This window comes from Engystomops pustulosus, chromosome 5 (genome assembly GCF_040894005.1).
Source record: "Engystomops pustulosus chromosome 5, aEngPut4.maternal, whole genome shotgun sequence".
Taxonomy (NCBI): Eukaryota; Metazoa; Chordata; class Amphibia; order Anura; family Leptodactylidae; genus Engystomops; species Engystomops pustulosus.
The window spans coordinates 15,896,536-15,911,375 of NC_092415.1; the positions used below are offsets into that span (position 1 = coordinate 15,896,536).

General features: G+C 46.1%; 1 protein-coding gene across 2 annotated transcripts in view; it reads left to right on the plus strand.

The window, feature by feature from the left end:
* Positions 1 to 14,840, plus strand: part of TMEM65 (transmembrane protein 65) — a 63,230-nt gene that overhangs the window by 16,042 nt on the left and 32,348 nt on the right. Inside the window, exon 2 of one of the 2 annotated variants that reach the window (XM_072151221.1) lies at positions 7,159 to 7,239. The exons of the other annotated variant lie outside the window; for it this stretch is intronic. Coding sequence (XP_072007322.1) covers positions 7,159 to 7,239 — 81 coding nt within the window. The remainder of the gene's footprint in view (positions 1 to 7,158; positions 7,240 to 14,840) is intronic. 2 annotated transcript variants of the gene reach the window in all.

Here is a 14,840-nt window from a genome sequence, read left to right on the forward strand (position 1 = left end):
AAAGCACTTGGGGTGGGATAGAAACTTCATTTATAGCTCCAGCAGCTTCTGGTTTTACATGTAAGAAGTATCAGTAAGAGTACTGATGTGACTAAAGCTCTTGGGTTGGGAAACGTTATAACGCTCTCATAGGACATTATAGAGCAGTACTGATGTGACTGAAGCTCTTGGGTTGGGAAACGTTATAACGCTCTCATAGAACATTATAGAGCAGTACTGATATGGCTAAAGCACTTGGGCTGAGAAGCATTATAACACTCTTATACAACATTATAGAGCAGTATTGAAATGATTAAAAGCACTTGGGTTGAGGGAGAAAACTTACTATTATCTCCAGCAGCATCTGTCTATGGCTGTGTCTCTCCTCTTACAGTCCAAAGCGTCGGTATGATCATATAGGGAGAAGTACTTTAGAAGTACATTAGAGTACATTAGTACTTCAGCAGTATATTAGAGTACATTAGTACTTAATAAGTACATTATAGAGAAGTACAGTACCGAACTCTGGGGGGAAAACACCTAAGGTAAGATGAAAAACCCACTATTTTCTGCAGCAGATTTTATTTGTTGCTGTGTCTATCCTGTGTCTATGAGTATCTATATAATCATGTAGGACAACATAAAGGATTAGTGATTTGAATAAAGCACCTGGGGTGAGATAGAAAACTTACTATTAGCTACAGCGGCCTCAGTTTCTTACTCCACCTCCCCTCTCCATAGCCTTTTGTGTACCTCTTTATGCTGCTATTCTGTCTCCCACAGATTTTGTAATGGAAACATAATAGCTAAGCTGTTGGGACTGTGATCCCCTTAAGATGTTACAGTGAGTTGATATTCATGTCTTAATTCTTGCAAAGTAAATAGTTGTATTAAGATGCCTTGTGTGAAGAGCAGATCTCCCGGAGCACATGATTAGCATTCCTCCTCCTCCTCCTCTGTAGAGCGATGGCTGCTCATTTATATGGAATTCTCCGAGATGCTCGTGCCAGATCAAACAGAGCAGAGTCTGTGCGGCTGTGGGAGACGTCTTGGTAAAAATCAGTGAAATCCTACCTGATGTACATGGAATTTAGAGAGAGAAAATATGAGATTAAATTCTATCTGCATTTCTGCTATATCCAATATTCACAAAACTGGGCAGGTGGGCAGCACGGTGGCTCAGTGGTTAGCATTACAGCCTTGCAGCGCTGGGAACCTGGGTTCAAGTCCCAGGGTCAACATCTGCAAAGAGTTTGTATGTTCTGTTGGTGTTTTTGTGCGTTTCCTCCGGGTCCTCCAGTTTCCTCCCACATGCCAAAACATACTGGTAGGTGATTAGATTGTGAGCCCCATGGGGACAGGGACCGATTTGGCAAGATCTTTGCAGCGCTGGGGAATCTGTGTGCGCTATATAAATAAAGAACTATCCTTATTATTAAAAGTTCGATATCCCAAATAACAGTCACATAAACATGAACTACGATTTTCTGTAAATATTTTTGTATACAAATCTCCCTACTGATTGAGGTTTTCAGCTACGGTCGGTTCCAGATATCACTAGGCCCCTGGGTGGCAGAGCCTCAGTGGGCCCCTTTGCAGTGAACTCACATGGCAATATTACAAATTCAGAAAATAAAACAGTCTCCTGTTCCCTAAAATATTAACTAATTTATCATCCCAAACAGCCCCCTCATGGTTATTATATATACAGCCCCCCTCGTGGTTATTATATATACAGCCCCCCTCGTGGTTATTATATATACAGCCCCCCTCATGGTTATTATATATACAGCCCCCCTCATGGTTATTATATATACAGCCCCCCTCATGGTTATTATATATACAGCCCCCCTCATGGTTATTATATATACAGCCCCCCTCATGGTTATTATATATACAGCCCCCCTCATGGTTATTATATATACAGCCCCCCTCATGGTTATTATATATACAGCCCCCCTCATGGTTATTATATATACAGCCCCCCTCATGGTTATTATATATACAGCCCCCTCATGGTTATTTTATATACAGCCCCCCTCATGGTTATTTTATATACAGCCCCCTCATGGTTATTTTATATACAGCCCCCTCATGGTTATTTTATATACAGCCCCCTCATGGTTATTTTATATACAGCCCCCTCATGGTTATTTTATATACAGCCCCCTCATGGTTATTTTATATACAGCCCCCCTCATGGTTATTATATATACAGCCCCCCTCATGGTTATTATATATACAGCCCCCCTCATGGTTATTTTATATACAGCCCCCCTCATGGTTATTTTATATACAGCCCCCTCATGGTTATTTTATATACAGCCCCCCTCATGGTTATTATATATACAGCCCCCTCATGGTTATTATATATACAGCCCCCCTCATGGTTATTCTATAAACAGCCCCCTCATGGGTTATTCTATATACAGCCCCTTCATGGTTATTATATATACAGTCCCCCTCATGGTTATTCTATATACAGCCCCCCTCATGGTTATTCTATATACAGCCCCCCTCATGGTTATTCTATATACAGCCCCCCTCATGGTTATTCTATATACAGCCCCCCTCATGGTTATTCTATATACAGCCCCCCTCATGGGTTATTCTATATACAGCCCCCCTCATGGGTTATTCTATATACAGCCCCCTCATGGGTTATTCTATATACAGCCCCTTCATGGTTATTATATATACAGCCCCCCTCATGGTTATTATATATACAGCCCCCCTCATGGTTATTCTATATACAGCCCCCCTCAAGGTTATTTTATATACAGCCCCCTCGTGGTTATTTTATATACTGCCCCCTCGTGGTTATTTTATTTACAGCCCCCTCATGGTTATTTTATTTACAGCCCCCTATGGATTCCTTTTGTACAGCCAAAAGTGCCGGGCCCCCCCAGCATCCCTGGGCCCCTGGCACCTGCCATTGTTTGCCCAGTGCTGGTGCCGGCCCTGTTTACAGCCCCCTATACAGGGCTATATGTCTCTATGGCGACATTCAATAAATCGTTTAGCAGTTGTCCCCTCTGTAGGCTCGTTCTGTAATTTTTAGTTGTCTCAGAGCTGGAGGCAGGAGACTTGCTGCTATGTTGTCTCCCTTACACCTCACATCATTAAAGGGTAGTAGAACCTCTTCATAACCCTCTGTCACTCAGAAACCTCAACAGGATATGACGTGATAAAAGAGTAAGTATACAGCTCCTGTGCAGAGCTATATGTCTCTGTAGTGACGGTCAATAAACCAACCCCCGTGTGTGGTTCAATTTTGCAGTCATTCGCTCTGCCTGATCTTGAAAATACATACACAGGCAAGAGGGGTGAAACATGATGCAGGATCGGTCCATTGTTTGTTATTGGTAACCATGGATACATTTAGCTTTGCCTAAGAGCTGTATACATATAATGGGAGATGAGATTAATCTGTTAATCTGTTTACTGTAAGCTTTTTTTTTTAATTTATCTTTTTTTATTTTTTTATATTGATACGTTTAATCGGTAGCAAAAGTATACACACCCTTCGAAGGACATGGAAAGTATAATAAATTCATAAATAATTCACTGGGACAGCTGAGCTCTGGAAGAGGACGCAGAACCGAAAAGTGATTTGTCATCTGCGTTATAGTAAAACCTGTTCACATGTCCGGAAACCTCAGCGCCTCTTTACTCCTCTGCTTGGAAGTGGAACTGTGTTCTGATTATTGTGAAACCTGTGAGCATCTAGAAGTGGTTTCCAGATTTGAGGGACATGCCAGACTGCAAGGGGGCACATACTTATGGGCCTTGAGAATCCATCCTGATATTAAGGTTAAAGGAAAGCTACCATTAGATATACTGAAGGCAGACTCCTGTAATGTACTTACACATTGCAACGTCTTCTTTTTAAAAAGTGTTTTTATTAACTCCTTCGATTTAGCAGGAAAGAGACTTTTCTAGAATATGCTAATAAGCCTCAGGGGCTGGTGCTATATTCATTCCACTATTAATCTTAATACAGCCGGGTCCCGCCCTTCTCATCGTTCAGTCAGCCGGAAGTCTGAAAATTTTCTTGCACAACCAAAGTCTGCTGCATGAAAGGAAAGTCTGTGCAAGATTTTCAGATTGCCGTCTCAGATGAACATATCATAATGCAGGGGTTGCTTTGAATTTTCTTTCTAGCCCCCCATAGGTGCTGAGATATAAGTCCCAGTATCTGACCATTGTTATCCTCTCCACTGTCAGGGAGGAGGTGCTGGAGCAGAGGAGGGGGCGTGTGTTATGCTAATCTTCTATGAGACTGAGATTATTGAAACATACGGGCCCTCCTCCACTTCAGCACTGAGGAGACTATCATAACACACGCCCCCTGCTCCAGCACATCCTCTCTGACAGTAGAGAGGATTCTAATGGCCAAACACAGCAGCTGATATCTCAGCAACTATGGGGACTAGAAAGAAAATGCTAAGTTCTACTGAATCTGTGAAGCAGATGATATATGTATGATGGAAGTTCCTCTTTAATTATCTGAAACTGTTATTTTGTTGTTCTGCTCCTAAAACGGAACAGAACAAATACTTATCCCAGGCAAAAACATAAATGTGGTCACAGGAAAGGGAACGCTCATGTCACTTTAGAAGTCACTCTTCTCCTTCACGTGACTACTGATACCTCTGACTGGTCACAAATGTCACCGTGTCACCGAGGGACCCAGAGGCTGTGCCATGGGAATGGCTGGTATAACAGGAAGATCCCTTTAACTGTGCAGTTTTGACTATTGTATGGGATTGAGGTTGGGGTTTCCAGGCTGCCAGATGTGGAGGAAGATACCAGTTACATTGTATTACGTGGCATCCATATACTTATTTCTAGGTACTAATAACATCTGAAAAATTACAAATTTAGTTTTAGTTTCCATCTCTTTTTGTTCCTTGTTGGAGAATAAGTGCCTTCAATGTGACCGGGTGTTAAAAGGAGTTTTCTTATTTAGAAAACCCATCATCATAGACTCCCTGCTCGGGAGAGGAGTTAATTGAGCAGGATTCTCATTTCTAGACTATAGTTGTGAGCGGTAACAGAGAAGGCTGGAGGGTCTCTGGAGGACCCGTCCTTTCCTCTCCTACAACAATAATACAGTGATGTGAATGAGCTGTGTGTAATTCTTAATTTCCCCTGTGGAGGCAGCGCAGGGAAAATTAACATTTTAGTTTCTTCATAGAATCCAGCAGGGGGACGCTTCAGGATGAGCTAATTATTAAGGGGGCGCTTCTAACAAGCATCAGTTGTCCGAGGCCCAAAATCCCTTTAAATCAATAGCCTTGTATGAAAATATGTACCGTCTATCTGGTCTCGTGTAGCTAGAGACGAGACAGATTGTGCAGCCTCATGGCCTGGTACTCGAATCATTTATAATGTGACGCTTGGCTCTGTCTCGGCGCAGCGAGCGAGACGCTGGCGGCGGATAAATCTGGACTTTGCAGGGGACTTTCTCTGTTTATTAGATCCAGATGTAAGTGATAAATGGCGGACGAGTTAATGTCTTATGACTTGTATTATTTGCTGGTTGATGTCTCCCTTTAATGCTTTGCTAATGGCACTATCCGACCTCATTTATAGTCACAAAATTAAGATCATTGTCAGGATATCATAATAATAATTCCCTCAGTAGACACAACAGCACCCCTCTGTTATTCCTCCTGGAAATGGTTAGTCCCTTACTATTCCCTCTGTAAGTGGGACATTGTCTGCCCGGATACTGGACAATCATGTAAAAATGTTTCCATTACCAACAATGAAAAAACAAATCACAGAACTTGTTAAAGGAACACTCCAGTCACAGCAGATACATTGAATTAAACCTTGTGCTAGGCCTAAAGGGAGGAGCAGGACTCCAGGTTCTAGGAATACAATGACAATGAGTCCTGCTCCTCCCTTCAGGCCTTGCATCATGCAATATTCAATTAATTCGATTTGACTGGAGAGGTCCTTTAAACTTGTAACCCCCATCAAGTAGGGGTTGAAATGTCCTTTCTAGAGAAGGGTTGCCGTTCTGGGGCGGGGTTATATTTTGTCTGAAATTAGTCAAGTTTAGAGGCTGCAGGCGGTGTGTCAGATCAGATGTTGCTACCTTTGGTTCTATAGCACCTACAAACATGCTGCTGGTACCATATTACAGATAAGAATTTCATCTTTCAGATCTCAGCCATGTGGCTCTGTACGCTACAGATCTGGAAGTACAGGCAGGCAAAGGCCTACTTTGAAGTGTGAGCTGCAGATAAAAACCCAGTTGCTTTTTCTACCTTTATCTCTAATTCTGTAACTCACCACAACACACGATTCATATCTTTAAAGGGGTTGTCCGACTTTATTAAAAAAAAAATCCAGAGGTGGGCTTAGGAAGGGGGGTGGGGGGGGGGGGGTGGGGGCTGTAATTAAATTAAATAAACATGTATTTACCTTTCCCGGTGCTTCTGGTCTCCCAACTTCCGTCCATCTGGTATGCCCACCTGTCTCCTGTCCCAGTGCCTAGTTCTTGTTGACGCGACCTACGCCCCATTATCCTTCTACTATCCTCACCTAGGCTACGCTCAGACAAAGCATTTACATTGCGTTGTTGAAATGCAATAAAACAGCTAAAGAGAGTAGATTTGTCTAATTACATTGCTGTTAACATAATAAAAAGTTAACAAAATACACTTACAATGTGTTAACATTGTGTCCCTCTGAGTTTCAGTCCCATCCTCAAAAATTAGCCATTAGCCACTTTAATTTGTGCACCAACCTTCTCTACTGCGCCAGATATGAGGGTGTGAACCCTCTGCCAGTCCGGTCTAACATGTCAGATCAGGATTTTAAAAGCAAATATCACAAAATCTGTCTCATGATCCCAGGCAAATACTACATGACCTCTCATGAATGTTCAATGAATGCGGAAAGCCCAGACTTGCCTCTTGCTGGATATTATATGATGTAACTGTAGTGTGGGATTCAGATTCTAACAATTCCAAGATCTCTGCTTGCTGTCGGAACAATTTTGTTTGCACCACTAATTTAAAAATCTATACAAACCTAATACTCACAGCTGAGACTTTTTGTTGTTTGCGGGGATAGCCCGGCCCTAGGGTCAGATCCGTCTATACAGAAGGTATTTGCATCCTAGGATTGGTGTAAATGGTCTGTTTTGAAATTTCTTTCTAGCCTCTCGATACCCTAAAACCCCTCCGTATTTGGTGCCGGTACCTGAGGTACAGGTGGTGGTGGCAGCAGAAGACCAACGTGGTATGGTGGTGTGTGGGTGTTTTTTTGAGCTTTCTGCCCTGGTTTGTGACAAGGTTTTAAAGGGGTTTGTCAAGGAGTTGTAAACCATAGCTTCCCACACCTGACCATGGATAGTATAGCTGCCCACCCCTGACCATGGATAGTATAGCTGCCCACCCCTGACCATGGATAGTATAGCTGCCCACCCCTGACCATGGATAGTATAGCTGCCCACCCCTGACCATGGATAGTATAGCTGCCCACCCCTGACCATGGATAGTATAGCTGCCCACCCCTGACCATGGATAGTATAGCTGCCCACCCCTGAGCATGGATAGTATAGCTGCCCACCCCTGACCATGGATAGTATAGCTGTCCACACCTGACCATGGATAGTATAGCTGCCCACCCCTGACCATGGATAGTATAGCTGCCCACCCCTGACCATGGATAGTATAGCTGCCCACCCCTGACAATGGATAGTATAGCTGCCCACCCCTGACCATGGATAGTATAGCTGTCCACACCTGACCATGGATAGTATAGCTGTCCACACCTGACCATGGATAGTATAGCTGCCCACCCCTGACCATGGATAGTATAGCTGCCCACCCCTGACCATGGATAGTATAGCTGCCCACCCCTGACCATGGATAGTATAGCTGCCCACCCCTGACCATGGATAGTATAGCTGCCCACCCCTGTCCATGGATAGTATAGCTGCCCACCCCTGACCATGGATAGTATAGCTGCCCACCCCTGACCATGGATAGTATAGCTGCCCACCCCTGACCATGGATAGTATAGCTGCCCACCCCTGACCATGGATAGTATAGCTGCCCACCCCTGACCATGGATAGTATAGCTGCCCACCCCTGACCATGGATAGTATAGCTGCCCACCCCTGACCATGGATAGTATAGCTGCCCACCCCTGACCATGGATAGTATAGCTGCCCACAGCTGACCATGGATAGTATAGCTGCCCACCCCTGACCATGGATAGTATAGCTGCCCACCCCTGACCATGGATAGTATAGCTGCCCACCCCTGACCATGGATAGTATAGCTGCCCACCCCTGACCATGGATAGTATAGCTGCCCACCCCTGACCATGGATAGTATAGCTGCCCACCCCTGACCATGGATAGTATAGCTGCCCACCCCTGACCATGGATAGTATAGCTGCCCACCCCTGAGCATGGATAGTATAGCTGCCCACCCCTGAGCATGGATAGTATAGCTGCCCACCCCTGACCATGGATAGTATAGCTGCCCACCCCTGACCATGGATAGTATAGCTGCCCACCCCTGACCATGGATAGTATAGCTGCCCACCCCTGACAATGGATAGTATAGCTGTCCACACCTGACCATGGATAGTATAGCTGTCCACACCTGACCATGGATAGTATAGCTGCCCACACCTGACCATGGATAGTATGGCTGCCCACCCCTGACCATGGATAGTATAGCTGCCCACCCCTGACCATGGATAGTATAGCTGCCCACCCCTGTCCATGGATAGTATAGCTGCCCACCCCTGACCATGGATAGTTTAGCTGCCCACCCCTGACCATGGATAGTTTAGCTGCCCACCCCTGACCATGGATAGTATAGCTGCCCACCCCTGACCATGGATAGTATAGCTGCCCACCCCTGACCATGGATAGTATAGCTGCCCACCCCTGACCATGGATAGTATAGCTGCCCACACCTGACCATGGATAGTATAGCTGCCCACCCCTGACCATGGATAGTATAGCTGCCCACCCCTGACCATGGATAGTATAGCAGCCCACCCCTGACCATGGATAGTATAGCTGCCCACCCCTGACCATGGATAGTATAGCTGCCCACCCCTGACCATGGATAGTATAGCTGCCCACCCCTGACCATGGATAGTATAGCTGCCCACCCCTGTCCATGGATAGTATAGCTGCCCACCCCTGACCATGGATAGTATAGCTGCCCACCCCTGACCATGGATAGTATAGCTGCCCACCCCTGACCATGGATAGTATAGCTGCCCACCCCTGACCATGGATAGTATAGCTGCCCACCCCTGACCATGGATAGTATAGCTGCCCACCCCTGACCATGGATAGTATAGCTGTCCACCCCTGACCATGGATAGTATAGCTGTCCACACCTGACCATGGATAGTATAGCTGCCCACCCCTGACCATGGATAGTATAGCTGCCCACCCCTGACAATGGATAGTATAGCTGCCCACCCCTGACCATGGATAGTATAGCTGCCCACCCCTGACCATGGATAGTATAGCTGTCCACACCTGACCATGGATAGTATAGCTGTCCACACCTGACCATGGATAGTATAGCTGCCCACCCCTGACCATGGATAGTATAGCTGCCCACCCCTGACCATGGATAGTATAGCTGCCCACCCCTGTCCATGGATAGTATAGCTGCCCACCCCTGACCATGGATAGTATAGCTGCCCACCCCTGACCATGGATAGTATAGCTGCCCACCCCTGACCATGGATAGTATAGCTGCCCACCCCTGACCATGGATAGTATAGCTGCCCACCCCTGACCATGGATAGTATAGCTGCCCACCCCTGACCATGGATAGTATAGCTGCCCACCCCTGACCATGGATAGTATAGCTGCCCACCCCTGACCATGGATAGTATAGCTGCCCACCCCTGACCATGGATAGTATAGCTGCCCACCCCTGACTATGGATAGTATAGCTGCCCACAGCTGACCATGGATAGTATAGCTGCCCACCCCTGACCATGGATAGTATAGCTGCCCACCCCTGACCATGGATAGTATAGCTGCCCACCCCTGACCATGGATAGTATAGCTGCCCACCCCTGACCATGGATAGTATAGCTGCCCACCCCTGACCATGGATAGTATAGCTGCCCACCCCTGACCATGGATAGTATAGCTGCCCACCCCTGACCATGGATAGTATAGCTGTCCACACCTGACCATGGATAGTATAGCTGTCCACACCTGACCATGGATAGTATAGCTGCCCACACCTGACCATGGATAGTATAGCTGCCCACCCCTGACCATGGATAGTATAGCTGCCCACCCCTGACCATGGATAGTATAGCTGCCCACCCCTGTCCATGGATAGTATAGCTGCCCACCCCTGACCATGGATAGTATAGCTGCCCACCCCTGACCATGGATAGTATAGCTGCCCACCCCTGACCATGGATAGTATAGCTGCCCACCCCTGACCATGGATAGTATAGCTGCCCACCCCTGACCATGGATAGTATAGCTGCCCACCCCTGACCATGGATAGTATAGCTGCCCACCCCTGACCATGGATAGTATAGCTGCCCACCCCTGACCATGGATAGTATAGCTGCCCACCCCTGACCATGGATAGTATAGCTGCCCACCCCTGACCATGGATAGTATAGCTGCCCACCCCTGACCATGGATAGTATAGCTGCCCACCCCTGACCATGGATAGTATAGCTGCCCACCCCTGACCATGGATAGTATAGCTGCCCACCCCTGACCATGGATAGTATAGCTGCCCACCCCTGACCATGGATAGTATAGCTGCCCACCCCTGACCATGGATAGTATAGCTGCCCACCCCTGACCATGGATAGTATAGCTGCCCACCCCTGACCATGGATAGTATAGCTGCCCACCCCTGACCATGGATAGTATAGCTGCCCACCCCTGACCATCGATAGTGTGTGATATTGTACTTTATACTTTATAGCCGGTGCAGGCAGGTACGCGCTCGGCGCTTACCGTGCGCGCGGCTACATAGGAAGTGAATGAGAGCCGCGTGCACGGTAAGCGCCGAGCGCGTACCTGCCTGCGCCGGCTATAACGTTTAAAAAGTGTTTTAAACCGCGATACCGCGGTTTAAAACACTAACTAAAATAAGCTCCGGCACCAGCTCACCCTGAGCTGGTGCCCGGTATTTCCATCGGAAACCTTCCACTACAAGTGGTAGGTTTCCTTTAACTCCATTAATTTCTATACAGCTGAGCTGCAATACCAGCCCAGACCATAATCAGGTGCTGCATGTTTTTCAACCCCCAGACCACCCCTTTAAGCATAACATGTGCATGGCAGCCTGTGTGTGAGACCTTTATGTTTATATTGCTTTATATGGGCATTTGCAACCATTTATTTTTGTTGTTTTATTGCAACAAATAGTAACTTTAATAACAATAACAACAATAAGCAAATAGTAACTTTTGTAAACATTCTGTGTCTCCGTGGTTACAGACTACATCAAGCAATGTGTGTAGGCAAGTCAATGTTTAACCTTTTTTCAACTGTCAATCTTCCTATCAAAAGATGGACACCACAACAAGACCCCAACAGACCTTATTGCAAGTCAGTGAGGTCCATCACATGATGTATCCAGCAGAGCGCGTCCTCAGTGTATGGACCTTTGCTCTTCCGGCGTCTGCTCCCTCCCACCAATCTGATATTGATCTGTATTAATATTAATATCCCGGGAAACCATATGAAAGAGCTTCTGTTCTGAGACAAAGCTCTTCTAGGTCTAGTCCATCATCTGATGGGATGATGAATAAATATCTTCCCGTATTTCTCAACATTGAGAAGAACATTAATTCTGACCAAATCCACAACTCCACACACTGAAATGAAGCCCCAGGAACCTCCACTTGGCTTTCCTGTTGCCTACAGACACTCGCTGTCCCGCTCCCCACGTCTTTGGCCAACCAAACCACCTTCTCTTATGACCAGATATTTTAATTCATGACCCTTCAGCCCTGAGCACCTCACCTCCTGCCACGTTTCTGCGTCCCAGTTGCTATGTTTTCATGACGTAGTTGAGTTACTTGATCTTGTGTCTACGTCGAAGGCATGGATTTTTGGCCACGATGCTTCTGTGAAGACCTCTTCCGGCCATACTACTCCAAACATTGGCTTTGGGTCTTATGGGTTTTGGTGTGCTCTGAGCTGATGGAAATGCTGGGTATCTTTTCATTTTTATGTGCTTCATCTGCTGTACCGAGTCTACGGTTTCCCGATGTTGTCCATTTCTTTGAGATTAAACTTCACATCTCAAAACCCCAGTCTGCTTTGGATTCTTTGGTTGGTCACACCAGACATTGGTTTGATTTAGTTACCTCCTTTGTATGCTCATTTTGTCTATATTGTACCAAGGATCAGGAATAATGTTCTAATCAGTGGAGGTCCACTCACTGGGACCCTTTCTGATCACCAGACCGGTACCACCCCCCCCATTCACAAGACTGCCCCACCACCATGATCACTCAGCCGTACCCCCCCACCACCAACACCTCAATCACAAGGCCGGACCCCACTTCCTCCTTGATTGCAAGGCCGGCCCTCACTCCCACAATCACAAGACCGGGCCCACGCCCCCACAACCGGGTCCCCATTTTCTCCTTACCGCTCCATTCAAATCTTTATATCTCCTGAAATTGCTGAGCACAGTCTCTCTCATTCGCCATCTATGGTCGTCACTGAGCTGCCGGAGCATTGTACCGGCAATATCCATCTGCTCTCATGGTAAAAAATTAAAAGGGACCTCTTCTTGTGATCGGTGGGGGTCCTAGATGTTTGTCCTACACTGTGGATATCTTATATCTTACGACCCAATGGGGCTCATTTACTACGGGTCCGAATCGCGCACTTTCGTTGGGTTTCCCGACAATTTCCGATTTGCCCTGAATTGCCCCGGGATTTTGGTGCACTTGATCGGATTTTGGCGCATTGAGACGGCTTTCACGTGACAGAAATCAGGGGCGTGGCCGTCGGACAACCCGACGGATTCGTAAGAACCGTGGAATTTAAAAAATAATTTGTGTCGCAAGATCAGCACTTACATGCACCCGGACGAAGAAGGTGAACTCCAGCGGACCTCGACGCAGCAGCGACACCTGGTGGATATCGGGCGCACGGACCTTAGTGAATCCCGGAAGACCCGAATCCTCGTTGGAGAACGCGCCGTTGGATCGCAACTGGACCGGGTAAGTAAATGTGCCCCATTGAGTTGTTAAAAATTCCAAACTTTTGCACAGTTCTGTACTGATATGCCATCGATACTATTTGCAGTAGGTATGTACACAGAGTTGTGGCTACCTCATAAAGTAGGACCATCACGATGGCAGGACCCATCACATCTTCTGCTTGAATGTTTCTGGTGCCGGGTCCACTTTAAGGCATATTGTCTGGTTCTCTTGGATTGTAATATCATGTTCCTCAGGTGGCGTTATAACTGCTTGCAGACATATTTATTCGGAGGGCCCAGCTGGGCTCAGTCAAGCGCAGAACGCAGATCGATCCTCTCTTGTTATGACGGATACATTCGCCGTGGTCCCGGCAGCCGATCTGTGCTGAATTTATGATTTCCATCACAGCACTTGGCAAAAACTCATAAAAAAATGAAGTTCGGGGATCAATGCAGCGACGAGTAATAAAATGGACTGGGCTTCCAGGATTATTACCGAAATCCTCCTGTGTATTCTAGATCCCGCCATTTATACCATATCAGATGTGGTGGGAATAGTTGACTCTAGTTAAAGGGAATGAGTCGCTCTTTAACTATCAGTCTCTGTAGAAGAGAAAAATATTTTTTTTAAAACTTTCCTGGGAGCGGCCATAATGGAGACAAACTATCTGTATGGGCAGCGCAGCTGGATAAGTGTGCTTTATGGCAAAAAAATGATGCATTGGGTCAATTTAGCTTATACACTTGGAAAAATCTGCGGCATACTCAGAAAACTTCCAGGTACTGCAAGCAAAGTGTGAATCATCAGACAGTTCTGCATAGACTAATCTATGGTACAGAATACTACATACAACTTCATGTGTGTATCTTATAATCTTACTAGCCTGATTTATCAAGAAAACTGTAATTTAGTAGAATACGATGCCTGTGCTGACCCCTCCTCTAATGAGACTGACATGATACTGCTGGTTTTGTCCTTTAATGAGGTGTTCCTGATGACCCCACCTTCTATTAAGATGACTCCGCTGTATTTCCATCTAAATAGGATGAGATGACTCTTCTACCAATACTCTGTCCTCTATTAATACTGAAATGACTCTGCTGACCCTGATCTCATGAGGGTGAGATGGTTCTACTGCTCCCGTTCTCTCTTTTTAACCTGCCCTTTATTAAGATGACCCTGCCGACCCTGTCCTCTAATCAGAATGAGATGACTCTACTATCAAAACTGAGATGACTCTGCTGACCCTGTCCTCTAATCACAATGAGATGACTCTACTATCAAAACTGAGATGACTCTGCTGACCCTGTCCTCTAATCACAATGAGATGACTCTACTATCAAAACTGAGATGACTCTGCTGACCCTGTCCTCTAAGAATGAGATGACCCTACTATAAAAACTGAGATGACTCTGCTGACCCTGTCCTCTAATCACAATGAGATGACTCTACTATCAAAACTGAGATGACTCTGCTGACCCTGTCCTCTAATCACAATGAGATGACTCTACTATCAAAACTGAGATGACTCTGCTGAGATGACTCCTCTAAGAATGAGATGACCCTACTATCAAAACTGAGAGGACTCTGCTGACCCAGTCCTCTCCTCTAATCATCAGGTCTAAAAATAGTAGAAACAGATCTGCATG